The sequence below is a fragment of the Patella vulgata genome, chromosome 2, assembly GCF_932274485.2.
Source record: "Patella vulgata chromosome 2, xgPatVulg1.2, whole genome shotgun sequence".
Classification (NCBI taxonomy): domain Eukaryota; kingdom Metazoa; phylum Mollusca; class Gastropoda; family Patellidae; genus Patella; species Patella vulgata.
The window spans coordinates 15,470,596-15,486,269 of NC_065880.2; the positions used below are offsets into that span (position 1 = coordinate 15,470,596).

Below are 15,674 nucleotides of genomic sequence, written 5' to 3' on the forward strand. Positions count from 1 at the left end.
ATGTTATGCGTAGCTTTCTAACATCTTATCAAATTAATTTTAACTTTGTCATTAATATTTGTGTGCCTATGGATAATGTGTGAACTGAATAGTGAACTGATCAGGAGTACAATTCCTCCAATTTAACTCTCTCAAAAGCATTTTGAACACAGTCAACTTTAATTTCACAAGAACTACTACACTATAAATGTTATGCGTAGCTTTCTAACATCTTATATAAAACAAATTAATTTTAACTTTGTCATTAATCATCTACTCTATTCGATTAGGTTATCACTAAAGAATAGCGAACTGATCAGGAGCACAATTCTATTGGGTTACAGACGCTAAAAATAATCAATTCTGCTCAAAGGGAGTATTAATGTCACCGGGAGAAAACTCAGCCTACGTAAACACTTTTGATCAATAAAGATCTGACATTTCAGGGGATAGAGGATATAAAATACTACAGATTAGTATTGATAATGAAGACTGATCAAGAAGAATACAGTGAATGTTTACACAATTAAAACATTACACTATTTAATTAGTCTAAAAATATTTATCTGTTTTATCTCATATAACATATTATTACTTTTACATATAATTTTAATGTACTGATGTTTTTCTTACTAAAGTAATCTGTGTTATCTTATGTAGCATATTATTACTTTTAAAAGAACTAATATTTTCTTACTAAAATTATCTCTTAAAGTAGTCAATTCAATTAGATTTCTTAATTTGTTTTTATTTAAATAATTTATATATTTTGTACAGAATTGTGTTTGTCTGCTAAGTTTTATTATGCCATTTTAAGAAACATAAGAATGATAACACCTGTTATAAACAAGGTAAGTATGTACCGTTTCTGGCACACAATGGGTTATTATTTAACATCATCTTCACCTTGACCATTGTGATATTTACTTCACATTTCCGTACTAGATAAGTTACTTGGGTGCATCTTGATAAATACATACATGTATAAAGATTAAAAGCACCTTAATTTATAATTTAACCAACAAGCGGTTGCCATTTTGCAAGAGATGGACAGAAAACAAGCTAAATGAAAAAAAGCGATTTTTCATACAGCTGTCCGGGTAAAAATTTTCTCATAGCCCACTGCATGGTGAATGCCTGTCTTTGTTAAACCCCATTTCATTTCATTTAAATAAGTCATGCTTTCCAATTTTGAAAATCAAGTAACTTCAGTTTTCTGGGCGAGAAAAAAATACTCTAGACAATGGTCCAGGGAATCTTCGTAACAACTGTAACAAAAAACTAAAGTTTTAAACAATGTTTACTTACCCGATGCGATGGGATGCCATCAATATTAACTACATATCCCACACCACAAGCATCACTTTCATATGTTGGATCATACAGTCCTACAGCTTCAGGCTGACCATATACTTTTCCTGGGGCACAAGGCATCTTGATTCTTTATGAGAATCTCTCACACCTAAAAAATAATAAAATCTTTGATTTGGGTAAACTATAAAACTTGTTGATTTTGTTGGGTTTTAAAACAATGTTGATTTGTCTACTTGTATAACAATCTGTTTAGTTGGAAACTTTACATCAATAGACAAGGAAGCCAATGTTGCGTTGAGATATGCCGGTAACCAATTTCCTGAACTGACTCTACAAATTCAGCAAACTTTCTAATATCAAAACTATTAAAAGTATATTTTATGACTGCTTATATCAAAGCTAGAAATTGTATGAAATAAAAGCGGTGCTAGATAAGAATGTTCATAACGATTGCCATTCTGCTTAATATTAAGAATAGAACAAAAATCAATACTCCATTCGCTTCAAAAGCCAGAAACCAGATTACTTTACTGAGGCAACCTTAAAGAGGATTCAACTAATCTTCATTAACTTTAAATGTTAGAGAGACATGTAAAACGAAAATCTGTAGATCTTAAAAGCTTTTTTTTATAGTTATCTGTAGACTGTCTATAATGGTAACTACACATTTGTAATGTTCTTTGTACATGATCAAACTGTACAAATAATCAATCAAAAGATAGGTTGCCAGGCAACGAAACATACACACACAGCAGCTAAATCGTCCGGGCAGTCAACAAGTGTTGTCGCATATTTTTACTTTTCAATGTGGGCGTATAAAAATTGGAATATTTTTTCAAGAGCAATGATCTAAGAGCAGCAGACAAGTTTGATTGTTGGCCAAATGTATTATTTCAGTGGCATTTTGATAACTATAAAGATTGTGTCGCTTATTATTATTATTATAACACAGATAAAGGATAATGACACCATATTGACATAATTTATAGACAAAATTGCCTAATAATTATATAATGATAACCAGATGTGTATTGTAAATGGGGTTACTATTCATGCTATGGAACCACTTAGGCCCACAAAAACAGGAGAGCTAAATATAAACTATATCGTAACCTTGACTACTACAGTCATTGACTTGCAATTTCATAGCTCATGGGAATATTCCTACTCTACTCAGAGTTGTTAATTTCCGAAACATATCATAACAAGTCAATGGAGTAACAGTAGCCAAGTGCATCAACGTGCAAACTTAATAGAACCAAATTTCCCTTTCAAGTAGGCTACTGTGCATAGATTTACAGTCAATCGGAAATTAACTTTAGCCTCAAACGTTCACATTACACCACAGGCATTTGTGGAAAACGGATGAAAGTACCGACTGAAGGACAGGTGTGACAACAGAGAGAGAGAAATGGGGTTCAACATCCACTCGACAAAAACTAGGTCATTTCGGGAATCATATGGTTAAATTTCATTGCAATAATTCGCTTGCACTTAGGGGTCTTCAGCAGTGGGAGGACCCAGAGAAAACCCAGGGGGTTAGAGAGGCGACCCTACTCCTTGTCACGTACAAGTGGGGAATCAAAACCACGCCACCCGACTCATTGACAGATCTTATGGTTTCATGCACACGTGTTAGACCACCCAACATCCAAGAGGTGACAACAATATTCGACCACATTATAAAAAAAAATGGTTTGATTCGCTATGTTAAACAAGCTTTCTTTGCACTTTCCGCCTCAGACCCCCAACGACCCAATTATGAAATATTCAGTATCCGCCCTTGCTAAATGCTAAGCTCATATAATTAACGATAATAGGATTGCGTTTTACAATAATAAGATTTAATCAGAAATGTGGCCTGCTTAATGTATAAATATCACAAAATTTTATGTACTATGGAAAATACCAATCAATAAAAATATACAGTAATTTAGAATTCAACAGATTAATGTTGTTCAATATACACATACAAAACTAATGCTGCCTCTATAAAATAAGCTCTGCTTGAGAACAGGCAAGAATTTAGCTGATCAACATTTAATTCCTACATCAATGATTTTTACTCGAAAGTATAGGCTACCTTGATAATTTGAAGTATTTATTAGGCTTCAATTTTCATGGAACATGGTTATTTAGTTATGTGTGGGTGAAAGATGTAAAATGGATTAAAATTGTGTAACAAAATAAAATACACTATTTTTTCAACATGGTGGCCATTCAGGGCAGACATCTCAATGTAGATAATACAATATGCAGTGACAATCTGGTGGATTTCCCAACAGATTAATGTTGTTCAATATACACATACAAAACTAATGCTGCCTCTATAAAATAAGCTCTGCTTGAGAACAGGCAAGAATTTAGCTGATCAACATTTAATTCCTACATCAATGATTTTTACTCGAAAGTATAGGCTACCTTGATAATTTGAAGTATTTATTAGGCTTCAATTTTCATGGAACATGGTTATTTAGTTATGTGTGGGTGAAAGATGTAAAATGGATTAAAATTGTGTAACAAAATAAAATACACTATTTTTTCAACATGGTGGCCATTCAGGGCAGACATCTCAATGTAGATAATACAATATGCAGTGACAATCTGGTGGACTTCCCAACAGGAAAAAATAATCCATTACTATATATAATCACAATCTGTGATGTAAAAAGAGTTACTCTGTAGGTTAAGTTTAGAAAAATGGTCAGAAATAATACTCTCCGATTTGCATCAAAATGACTAAACATCTTACAACATGTATGTCTTCAGACTCTGACTCTAATTTCAACAAGCCAACAGTGAGGCTGATGTCCCCCGCCGAAATTGCAAAATAAATAGATGACACATATTAATTAATCGCACATTTATTTTTTTCACTAAGTTTCATCACTCTCTATCAGATAGAATCAAGATTATCTTGTCCCAAACCATCGACAAATGAAATCGATTAGCTCTGCTTAGCTTCAGCTCGAAATGTTAATTATTGAACTCAGTCAAGACATTCACCTAATGAACATCTACATATACATCAAGTTTAAACATTCACCTAATAGACACCTATGCCAAGTTTGAACATTCTACCTCAATTAGAAGGAGTTATTGTGTTCCAAAGTTTCTACCAATCAAATTGCTTATCACTCTGCTTACCCTCAGCAAAAAATGTTCATTATCGAACTTAGTTAAGGTATTCATATAATAAATCTATACACCAAGTTTCATCAATCTCACTTAATTAGAACTAAAGTTATCGTGTCCCAAAGCATCAACCAATCAAATTGCTTATCTCTGCTTACCCTAAGCGGAAAATGCTCATCTTCGAACTCCAGCAAGGCATTGACCTAATCAACACATACACCAAGTTTGAACATTCTAGCTCAATTAGGAAGAGAGTTATCGTGCCCCAAAGTATCAACCAATCAAATTGCTTATCTCTGCTTACCCTAAGCGGAAAATGCTCATCTTCGAACTCCATCAAGGCATTGACCTAATAAACACATACACCAAGTTTGAACATTCTAGCTCAATTAAAAGTTATCGTGTCCCAAAGCATCAACCAATCAAATTGCTTATCTCTGCTTACCCTAAGCGGAAAATGCTCATCTTCGAACTTCATCAAGGCATTGACCTAATCAACACATACACCAAGTTTGAACATTCTAGCCCAATTAGGAAGAGAGTTATCGTGTCCCAAAGCATCAACCAATCAAATTGCTTATCTCTGCTTACCCTAAGCGGAAAATGCTCATCTTCGAACTCCATCAAGGCATTGACCTAATAAACACATACACCAAGTTTGAACATTCTAGCTCAATTAGGAAGAGAGTTATTGTGTCCCAAAAAGTGTGACGGACAGACAGACAGACGGACAGACAGACGGACAGACAGACAGACAGACGGACAGACGGACGAACCCATTTTAATAGTCCCCTGCTTTCTTCGAAAGGCGGGGGACAAAAAATAAATTCCATAAAGTGCGGAGATGTTTTGTTCAAAAATCTGACTGTACATCTATAAATAATTATGTCTATCTACCAGTACATTCTTTCATAGACATTATCCTCCTTTATATAATGATCATGTAAATTTCTTAATTAAAGTAGCAATGAGAGAGAGAGAGAGAGAGAGAGAGAGTTTAACATCCACTGACACAAACTAGGTCATTACAGGACTAATACATGGTTAAATTTTATTTCAATAATTTGCTTGCGCGTAGGGGTCTTTTAGCAGTGGGAGGGAACCGGAGGACCTGGAGAAAACCCATGAGGTTGGACAGGAGACCCTACTCCTTGTCATATATACAACTGGGGAACCGAAACCACGCCAGTTGACTCAATGACAGACCTTATAACCATTCGGCCATCCAACCCCCCTAATAGTAAGTGCAGGAGGACGGCACTACGGGTAAAACAAAAATCTACAAGATAAACCTGCAGACAAGACAGAAAATAGACATTGCACCAAACAAACAAATATCAAATCAAGTGAATGGATCTGGGGGCCAGCCGTAACCACTGCGCTGTACAGTCCCGGGCCTGCCCTGTAGTGACACAGACTTCACACAAGTTTGAAAACAAAGACAGCAGTGAGTTCATGTAAGTTGGAATTGGTTGTCATTAAATAGCTTTATATCAAACTAAATATTGAATTTGAATTTCTAATACTTCCAACTCTGGTACATGCAATAATACCCATAGTTTATATCTATCTGTTGATATTCTGTACATGTAGCTTACAGTAAACAAATGTTAGTTTTGTTGACGAAAGAATTAGTCTTCAAAGTCATTTTTTTTTAGGAATGTTCAGGTTGGTAATATTCATTATGTTTTTAGATGGCCATAATAAGACTGGATGTGGTTTGTTTTTTTTTTAAATTGATAATTTAAACAATAAGACTACTTTAAATACACTACATGTAGCATGTGACTACATGCTTAACATAAACATTGATTTACCTAAAACAAAATGGTCCTCTGTAAATCCTTAATATTTTCTTCCTCTAGATAAATGATTAGATGAATAAAGTCTTTAGGTTAGGCTACTCCATCAACAGACAAGAATTTCAACAGTATGTATATATATTTCTGTCTGTCCTGTAATTCTGGTTTGTATCCGAAGGTTACTTCACATATTCTTAATCTATTTATATGTACATAACACTAACAGCCAACTTCTATTGGTAAAACAGGTGTTTTCTTTACCCTACAGTAAATAAATATAAAAAAAATATTTATTACTCGTAACCCGAAACTTGTTCATATTTATTCAGTGTTAAATTATTGTTAAAATATTGTAACATAAAGCTACATATTCTAAATATATAATGTAACATAAATAAGCTATGAATTAATGAATCATGAATTATTACATAATTTTCTAACTAATTTCATACTTTGGGGTAAAAAGCTTCATATTGATTAAGAAAAGCCCTGTTACCCTTGCTTGATAAGGTCTTTCAAGTGTTTTTGTTTTATTTAGACTCTATATACGTCTGAGGTATGTTTCACAAAGCCTATTTAACGACCTACTGTTCTGCTCCTAAACTGGCTAATAAAGACGGGCATACGCCATACAGTGTGCTATGAGGGAAATTTTGCTTGGGCAGCGGCACTACCGCCTACTCTTATATCGAATTCCAACTGCCAAGGGATCTTTTACGTGCACGCCAATGTGTACACGGGACCTCGGTTTTCGTCCCATCCGAATGACTAGACAGCTCTCCCGTCAAAAGGCAAAACCCAGTAACTCACTTTTTTCTTATTTTGAGAAAACAAAGGAAAACGTAATGAATGAATATTAAACGGCAGCTCATCCATTGATTTGACTATTGAGTTACTAGGTTTTGCTGTGCTATACTAGGCAAATGAAGGAAGTTGCTAGGTTGTGTCATGGGTGTAACTGCTTACAAAATCAAAAGATTGGAATATCTAGTACAAAAACAGGAAGCACATACCCTAGTAACTACAAATTTGGTCCTAACTCAATTTTGATAAAAAAGTGAGTTACTAGGTTTTGCCTTTTGACGGGAGAGCTGTCCTTGTCAGGCCCTCCATCCTGCATCACTGACAAGGGGAAACCAGTTTTACTCTATAGATCCGACTAGATTTAGTAATTATAGCACCATACCATATGGTGTTAAAACGAATGTTGCAATAAGCCCATCTGTCCAGCTATTAAATTTTTGCGAGGTTTTTCCCCCAATGCAATATATCGTTGAATGAAGTAATTTGTAGAAGCAGGGAAATTATATTTAATTTTGTAAATGAAATGTAATAGAAAATTGTAATATCATTCACTTCAGATAAACATTAAAAAGATACACTGAAGCTGAAGAAGCCAAGGTGCAAAGGAGACAAAATTGCTAATGATGACAAATAGATGAGTAAACCGATGAACACATGTGGAAAGACAGAAGAATAAAGGGTAAAAATCAGTAAGGAAGTGTAAGACAGCTGAACAAAGTGGGATATGTATGTATGTGTGTGTGGGGGGAGGGGAGACAGGAAGAGTCAAGCAGATAAACAAGGGGGCATAGGAAGGCAGTCAGATAAACACAGGGGGAAAAGACAGATAAATAAGAGGAAAAGACAGATAAAAAAAAGGTGGAAAGATAGACAGATAATCACACATTGTAGAAAAAACTGTCAGAAAGTAATGCAGATGAGAAAAAATCAGCCATGAAAAACAGGGCAGGTGAACTAGGATGAAAGACATCCAGAAAATGTGTCCCAGTTTGATAGCGAGTTGGAGATACTGAGCGTACATGTATTAATACAATGATCGAAAAGAGTTTTAATCTATGGTAAGGCCAAATAGTTAACCTTCAAAACTACAACTTTTACTACAACATGCGATAAGATATTTATTTGAAGGTCATTATGACAAACAGGAAAATAGAACACATTCATAAGGTATAGTAAATAAAGTCAAACAACAAAAGCTTTATGAGGAATGTTTTCAAAAATGGTAAAATCTTAACCAGTTAGGGTATGGCTTAAAATTTAGTGTCGTAGTGAATGAAAAACCTGTTATGATAATCAATTTATAACCTATATATTTATGAGTATGAGATTCAAATAAGCTTAGTAGCTAACACCGTCAAATACAAAGTAACACCCCTTTGTCACGTGAAATATCAATCAGAAAATTTATCAAGGACTTGTGAATCGGTGTACCGTACATACATGTATGGAACTAACAAAAACTTTTCTCTTTTAGTACACCCTGTCCTCGTTAGCCCAGTCAGAGCAGAACACTAGGACATTAAACCCCATTTCATTACTATTAGTAGACAAGTACAGGAACTGTGAATTATTTAAAAAAAAAAAAAAAAAAAATATGCCTACCAACAGCTTTCTGAATATTACATGATATTACTAAAGTACAACAAAGGCAATAAATATCTCCATACCAAATGCACAGGAGATGGAATAAGTATGCTTTTGGCGACTGGAGTAATTACTTAGTAAAAAATAAATGTGTGATCCCGAATTTCTAAGCTCTGATTATAACCTGCCGAGGTCAATATCTCTGCATAAAATCAATGTGTGCCTGAATTCAATACGGCTACGAGTTTACGAAGAGCCAAACTATCCAACAGTGAGGCTGATGTCCCCATCCCCCGCACTCCCCTCACTCCAAAATAAATAATGACACATTAATTTACTGCACATTTTTTTTTGTAAAGCATTGAGCAATCAAATTGCTGATCTGTACTTAGCCTGAACAGAAAATGCCAATGATCAAAATTAATTATTGTGTACCAAAATGTCTCTAATAATGAAGTGTGACCAACAGCCAAACGATCCCAGCATAAAACTTACGCAGAATATTTAGTTTCAAAAGAGTTCTCAGGGGGAGATGTGGGGGTGGGGGGGTGCAAGCCCCCTGCTCTGTTACAGAAAACTTTTTGTAAAGTGTCAGGGTCGTGTGCTATATCCTTTATCATAGTGGGATGGGATGGGCATTCATAGCACAAGATAATGATATAGATATCACAATTTACGCTTTGTATTGATGAAATTGAATGATTCACAAAGTGATCGTATTATTCATAATAAAAATTGACATCAAACGGGGTGTTGGATTTTTCTCTTTAAAAGGCTCAGTGTGTATGTATATACGTGAAAACGATGATAGAGAACATGTATTTCCAAAAAATTTTCGAGACTGTATGGATGCGGGGGGAGGCTCCCCCCCCCGTCCCCGTCCCCCTAAAATATATTGTCTCAGGAACCTGGCAAACCCACCTCCTGCAAAAATTCATGGATCCGACCTTGCAGGTTCCTCCTGTTTCGAATGGCCAGTTAAACAAAACAAATCCAGTAAGTTTAAAAAACAGTATATGAAAACATGGGCAATATCTCTGTATAGACAGGAAGCAAATCAAGGAAAGTTTCAAAAGACATCTCAAAGGACATAGCTAGATCGATTTATAGACTGATGGACGGACAAGGGAGACAACTATATAATTCAACCTGCTCTGCCCGATTCTATCTTTCTATAATTTTATGACCTATGACTATCAAAAGACTTCATTACACACTCATGCAATCATGGTACAATTCCTCATGGGGATCACACAAGTTCTGTGATTTTCTCAATATGACTAGGCCATTTCTAGATAACTACACTATGCTCTAGTTCAGTGATTCTCAACCAGTGTGCCGCAAGATCTTATTAAGTGTGATGCAAAATTTTGAACGGCACACTAAGAAAATGTGGAAAAACAATTGAGTATTCATTGGTGTTTTTCTTCATTTAGTTTTAGTCATTATATATGTCTGATTTGTCTCTGTCTACCGTTGTATGACGTCCGACTTACCATGTTTATATTTTGAAAATGATTTAGCCAGGTGTACCGCTATTTTTTCAAGTGTTCCAAGGTGTGCTGTTGGCAAAAAAAGGTTGAGAACCACTGCTCTAATTGTAACAATTGGTCAAATGTTACAACCTGAGGAAACTTATAGCTTAACTTATCCAGCCATTATCTATTTCAAAAGTGTTAAGTTACATAAATCAAATCTTTCTTACAGATCATTTTTTAAAAAGGAAATAAACCTATTATTTTTGTTATTTTCAGTAAACTTGATATCACCAGTGCAATATCTCAAGGTCATCCAATCGGGCAATGTCCCGTTACACATACTTCTTGTCTGTGGTAATCTATGATATGATATATCATATATCTTAACTGTATAATATGCTTTGTAGAACACTTAAATGGGAATTATTGGTTACTAGGTATCAGAATCTATCCACCGCTAAACATTACCTGTAATGTGCATGGAACAAGGGGTCTGTCTCAAATATAGTTTTGAAGGACTTAAAATGTATGGCTATATATACAAATTTAAGGGTGTATAGCTCTATTCTTTGGAACCTAAACAAGACGAAGGGGTCGAAAAGAATGTACGAGTTTATAAACCGATTTTCCATTCAATTTTTAAATTCTGTATGCAATTACTAATCATTTATGTTTGGTGATAAGCAGTCCAAATTGAATGACAGTCATTTACACAATGACAAGGTTAGTATTAAGTCTATTGAATTCAAATAATATTTGTTAATGTGGAATATTACTGATAACATTGGGTTATACCTATACAAATTTTGTTAGAGTTATATCATATAGTTTTCGCTGTCTCGATGCTGGGATTAGTGCAACGAGTGCATTTGTTTCATACTTCATACATGTAGCCTATACATTCGGATAATTCCTGTAGCTTAACAAAATCTGCTAAACTCATTGACATTGTAAAGCTGTACCAGTTACTGCAGCCTTCCTTAACCCATATATTATTGAATATTATTTGGTTTCATTATTTATTCACTGGCAAAATAAACTTCCTACATGGCACATGTCAGAAACTGTGCACAACTCAGTGTGGACGTGTATGTACTACAACAATTAGAATTATACTCACCCACAGTCCACAAGCCACTGTCTATTGACTGACTATTAATAACTGTTTTATGTAAATTTAAATTTCCAGCAATCAAAATGTAGGCATGTGATTCTTCGAGCATTCACACAACAAAAGAACGGTTATTTTGCATTATGTGTCAATTTATTTATCCAACAAACGTGAACATAAACATGTTTCTTGACGCATGTGAATAGCGCGTGCCGTAAATAAATCGTCTGCCAGTTGATTGGCTGGTGTGGAATAATTCATTTTCGGCAAAGGGTGAGTTAAATACTGTTTTGTCGACCGATACCGTTATCAAGACCCCATCCCAATTTCTTGTTTTATAATAAAGATAATGATTTAATTAATTCATTTTAGATTTTATTTACATATTCGTGAGTAGCCTATTACCAAATATTATGCTGAGCATGGATCGTATAGTACAGTTCTATGATGCTGAGGTGGATAAATTATACTACCGGTAACATGCGCAGAGAGAAACAGTTATTTTTTATGTGTAGTAGGCTGTTGCAGTTTGAAAAATAAAGAATGGTCTTACACAAATAACACAATTATTTTGAACTATCAGTCGAAAATGGCATATTTTCTGCAAATATGGTTTATTTAGCTCGACTTTTACATATCTTTTAAACTTTAGAGACATTTTGGAAGATTGGACTTTCACCGCCCCAAAATCCGCGTAAGTGGGTTCCGTTTTTTTCCACGGGAAACTTTCAGTGATAACACGAGCCTCAGCTGGAATGTAGCGTGCGATAATGGAATATTCTTTCACAATGAAACACGCTCGAGGCACGTGGACAATTCGGCGGGTAATCTGTCCAATCAAATGAGTGATAGGTACAGAACTGGCTATTCTGATTGGTCAACGTAATACAACTGACGTACAAACCCATATAAAGATTGGGTTGTGCACGAGGAGGGAAAACAACGATAAACATACGAAGGGAAAGCAAATCAATTTTGCAAGGAAATTCCGTTTATCGTCATTTTGACAGCAAAAGGTTTTGAACCACCAACTTGTACAGTTTATCAACATTACAACCCAGTGTGGACGTACCCCCTAAAGTAATTATTGAAACAAAGGCTATACTATTTGGACAACTGATCAAAGGGTCAAGACACTACAAATATCCGGTCGAAAAAATTCAAGCACGGATTTTCTCATTACCACAGACAAGCTTTAAGAAACAAAATGACTGCCGTTATTGATTCAGATGTGTCAGTCGTGATAGAAGAGGAAGTGTTTGAAGAACAAGATTTACTTATACGACGTTTGACACCATATGCCACCATGCGACCACAGGATTTACAGTCCTTACGGCTCGGGGACGGAAATGTTTGGACAAACCACTTTGAAGATCTCCTTCTTGATCGATTTACTTCTAAATACCCTGAAAATGGAATAAGTGAGGAAGAAGAACACACCAATTTCAGAACCAACTCCAAGGAGCCGACTTCTAGAAATGTGGTAGTAAATGGGTCCGAAAATAATGATGTACCAGCTGAATATTTGGTGAAAGGGTTGAAACCACACGAACTACCCGTCATAGGTAAGGTTTTGTTTTGTTTTAGTAAATATTAAGGTTTTCTAATACACATAGTTTACGTAAGTAAAGTGAACTATTCTATTTGATCTAATTCCACATACTGGATTAATTATTTCATAATGCTTATACTGTCTTTATATCATAACAATAAAGGATTCTTAATTTTCCCTTTAAACTAATGATAATAATAATAGTGGAGCCAATATTATATATATATATATATATATATATATATATATATATATATATATTATGTCTTGCACAATTGGTGTTACGGAATGACTCATCGCCGCACTCAAGTTATTGATTTCTACTTTCTATGCCGCTTCTCATTTCCATGGACTTTTTCTAGACCTCATCGCACGTTGGCAAGGTTACCGTCACGATCTCTAATGCAAACTATAATAGGTAGCAGGCTGGCAACAAGTTAATCAAACAAGCACATTTCATTTGTTTAATGTTTAGCGGAGAAACGTTTCAGTACACAAAATACTGGACACGTGTTCAAGATGTACGTTACATTAATGGATGAAGCATTTTGAAAAGAGATAATATATTGTTAAATGCCCAATCAACGCAAGACAAAATAAATCGATACAGTACCTTTAAAGTTCGAAGGATTGTCCGGTATAATTATGGACGACCAAGCCGTATTGTTTAACCTTGATACCTGTGGCTGTAGACGTCATAGAATACTCTACGGTTGCCATGGCAGCGGCATTCCTGTTAATATTCAATGGACCTGCCTGCTGGTGCAGCTTATTGCAACATAGTCATTAACATGTGTTATACGATTACTCGATTTAAGGAAATATGTGAAGAATTTTAATCATAATAAAGTAGAAGATCTAAGTATAGGGACATTTTCATTTGTTAGGATGTTAAAATTGTTGTTCTAACATGGGCACACTTTACAGATGTGTTCTGAAAACAGAAGCTTTCTGGCTATATTTAAACTGATCTAAAGAGAAGAAAAAAAAGCAGTTTTGAAGTTCTATTGCTGGCATTCACTAGCTGGCTGTAGAAGGTAACGGTGTATTACTTATCACAGAGGATCAACCTGATTAATGTCATTTGTGTAGTTCCACACTAAATATTAATTTAAAGACGCACTCCAAATGCAGACTTAAAATACATTTCTTATAAGATTCGTGGGGAATGTTATGCCTATTTGAAAACAAAGCGCCCCATTTCCAAAGCAAATCGATCAAAAACTTTCGATGTCAGAGGTCACCATCGTTAATTTAACCAACATTTAAATATCAGTTGTGGGAAATTAAGTGTCAATAAAGATAAGTCATTGAGATCCTTCGGGGATAATGTGTAGCACATTACGTTTCCGAGATAACAGTTATCAAGATATGCGTTTCGGTATATACATGTATCAAGTTTTGGATCATCTATTCGGTTGTAGAATATCGGGTCCCACCCTAAAATAGTGTGGAATACGCGTTTACAAACTGTGAGCACTTGCTACTCTTTGGTTCTTTAGTAAAATAACTCTTCACAGATTATGTTTCAATTTACAAATATCACGAATTTTAATCATAAATAAAATCTATTTATACCTCCCTCCTTCACAAAATAATTCATGATCTCATTCTCATAAGTTCTATTGTTTTTTTCTTGAACAGGAGTTTATGTACATCGACAAATCAGCCCTGGTTTTCCATACCTAGTTCGGTATAACAACTCTCAACGATACCTGTTTAATGGCGAAGCTCGATGTCTTAAATCTATTGGTATGGGATATGGTAAACGTCTGACCTTTGCTGGTGATACACCTAACGACGACTGTGTTTTCTGGTCTGACAGTCACCCAGAGGGATTTGCTTTTAGTCTAGTAGCGGTTCAAGGTAATCAAAAATTCGTCATTTACACGGCTCAGATGGAAGCCGTTGGCGAGGTCCTTGTCGAATCGATCATGGATGAACAAGAAGAAGAATCGACGGAATGCGTCAATGTTGCGATTACCAAGTACGTCCATGTAAGGATGGAGTGTAGTATCAAATATTATCAACGAAACCATGGTCTTCTAGAACTCCGTCACAATGATGTCGAGTCAATCAATGGTCTCGCCGTTTTAGTTAAACATAAAGGCGAAAAACGAGCAAATCTTAAATGTATCCAAAATGTAATACTTTCCCGATTTGGCAAATGTTCCCTTTACAAAGATTGTTGACATCTTGGAGACGAAGCTCCAAATACTATCCAGACTTTTAATAACATCGTGCCATTGATATATTATTATAGATCTAACGAACAAAAAAGCTTTACACTGCCTAATGATGTTGACTTTATCACACTTAATCTTCATCTCAGACCGAAGCTTTCGTAATTGATTTCCTTCAGGCATTATATATCATGAACCGTGGGTCGGTTTCGACCTATAATATTACCATACAATTAATATTCATGCTGTGACATATCGAAACATGTTGATGAATCAAATTGCTATTGCTAAATGTTGAAGTCAACAGAAAATAGATAAGATAAAATCTGGACCATCGACGGGGATTTGGTCATAATTATATTTGTAAATAATTACTTGTTTTACAACTGTCATATAAATTATATTATATGGTTTTATTTAATTGTTATTATAATAAACTGTTACTATTATTTAAAATCTTGTGTTTTTAATCTACTTCGGTAGCACAGTGACTAAGTCGCAGTCCCTTGATCGAACCCAGTGTTGGTTGAGAACGTTCTGAGATTTTCCAGCAGGTTTCCACTGACCTCCAGTCCTGTAAGGAGGATGGTCTAGTCGTGCAGATTGGACAAAAAACGAGGTCCCAAGTAAACTTAGAATTTCACATAAAAGTTGGAATTCTGTGAAGATTAGGCGGAAACACAGCTGTTCGGCTTAAAGTTTCCTTATGGCACACTGCATGGCGTATGCCCA

General features: G+C 35.1%; 2 protein-coding genes across 3 annotated transcripts in view; one reads left to right on the plus strand and one right to left on the minus strand.

The window, feature by feature from the left end:
• LOC126810534 (uncharacterized) overlaps positions 1 to 11,407 on the minus strand; it is a 55,082-nt gene extending 43,675 nt beyond the window's left edge. The window contains exons 1-3 of the mRNA XM_050535647.2: positions 11,217 to 11,407; positions 6,246 to 6,492; positions 1,288 to 1,441 (exon numbers count right to left, since the gene is read on the minus strand). Coding sequence (XP_050391604.2) covers positions 1,288 to 1,413 — 126 coding nt within the window. The 5' untranslated portion in view covers positions 1,414 to 1,441; positions 6,246 to 6,492; positions 11,217 to 11,407. The remainder of the gene's footprint in view (positions 1 to 1,287; positions 1,442 to 6,245; positions 6,493 to 11,216) is intronic.
• A 711-nt stretch (positions 11,408 to 12,118) lies between these two features.
• LOC126810549 (uncharacterized) lies at positions 12,119 to 15,398 on the plus strand. 2 transcript variants are annotated; one of them, XM_050535683.2, is made up of 2 exons: positions 12,119 to 12,772; positions 14,404 to 15,398. In XM_050535683.2, exons 1-2 carry the CDS (start codon positions 12,415 to 12,417, stop codon positions 14,949 to 14,951), a joined length of 906 nt encoding a protein of 301 aa, XP_050391640.2. In that variant the 5' UTR covers positions 12,119 to 12,414; the 3' UTR covers positions 14,952 to 15,398. The 2 variants fall into 2 exon arrangements, 1 of the variants encoding a protein (XP_050391640.2); XR_008785942.1 differs by having other exon boundaries at positions 12,632 to 12,772; positions 13,687 to 14,608.
• The last annotated feature ends 276 nt before the right edge of the window (positions 15,399 to 15,674 follow it).

Excerpts from the sequence above, each read along its gene's own strand:
- LOC126810549 (XM_050535683.2), top strand. The coding sequence starts at position 12,415 with ATGACTGCCGTTATTGATTCAGATGTGTCAGTCGTGATAGAAGAGGAA. Across the intron at positions 12,773-14,403 it reads ACACGAACTACCCGTCATAG|GAGTTTATGTACATCGACAA; the intron begins GTAAGGTTTTGT and ends TTTCTTGAACAG.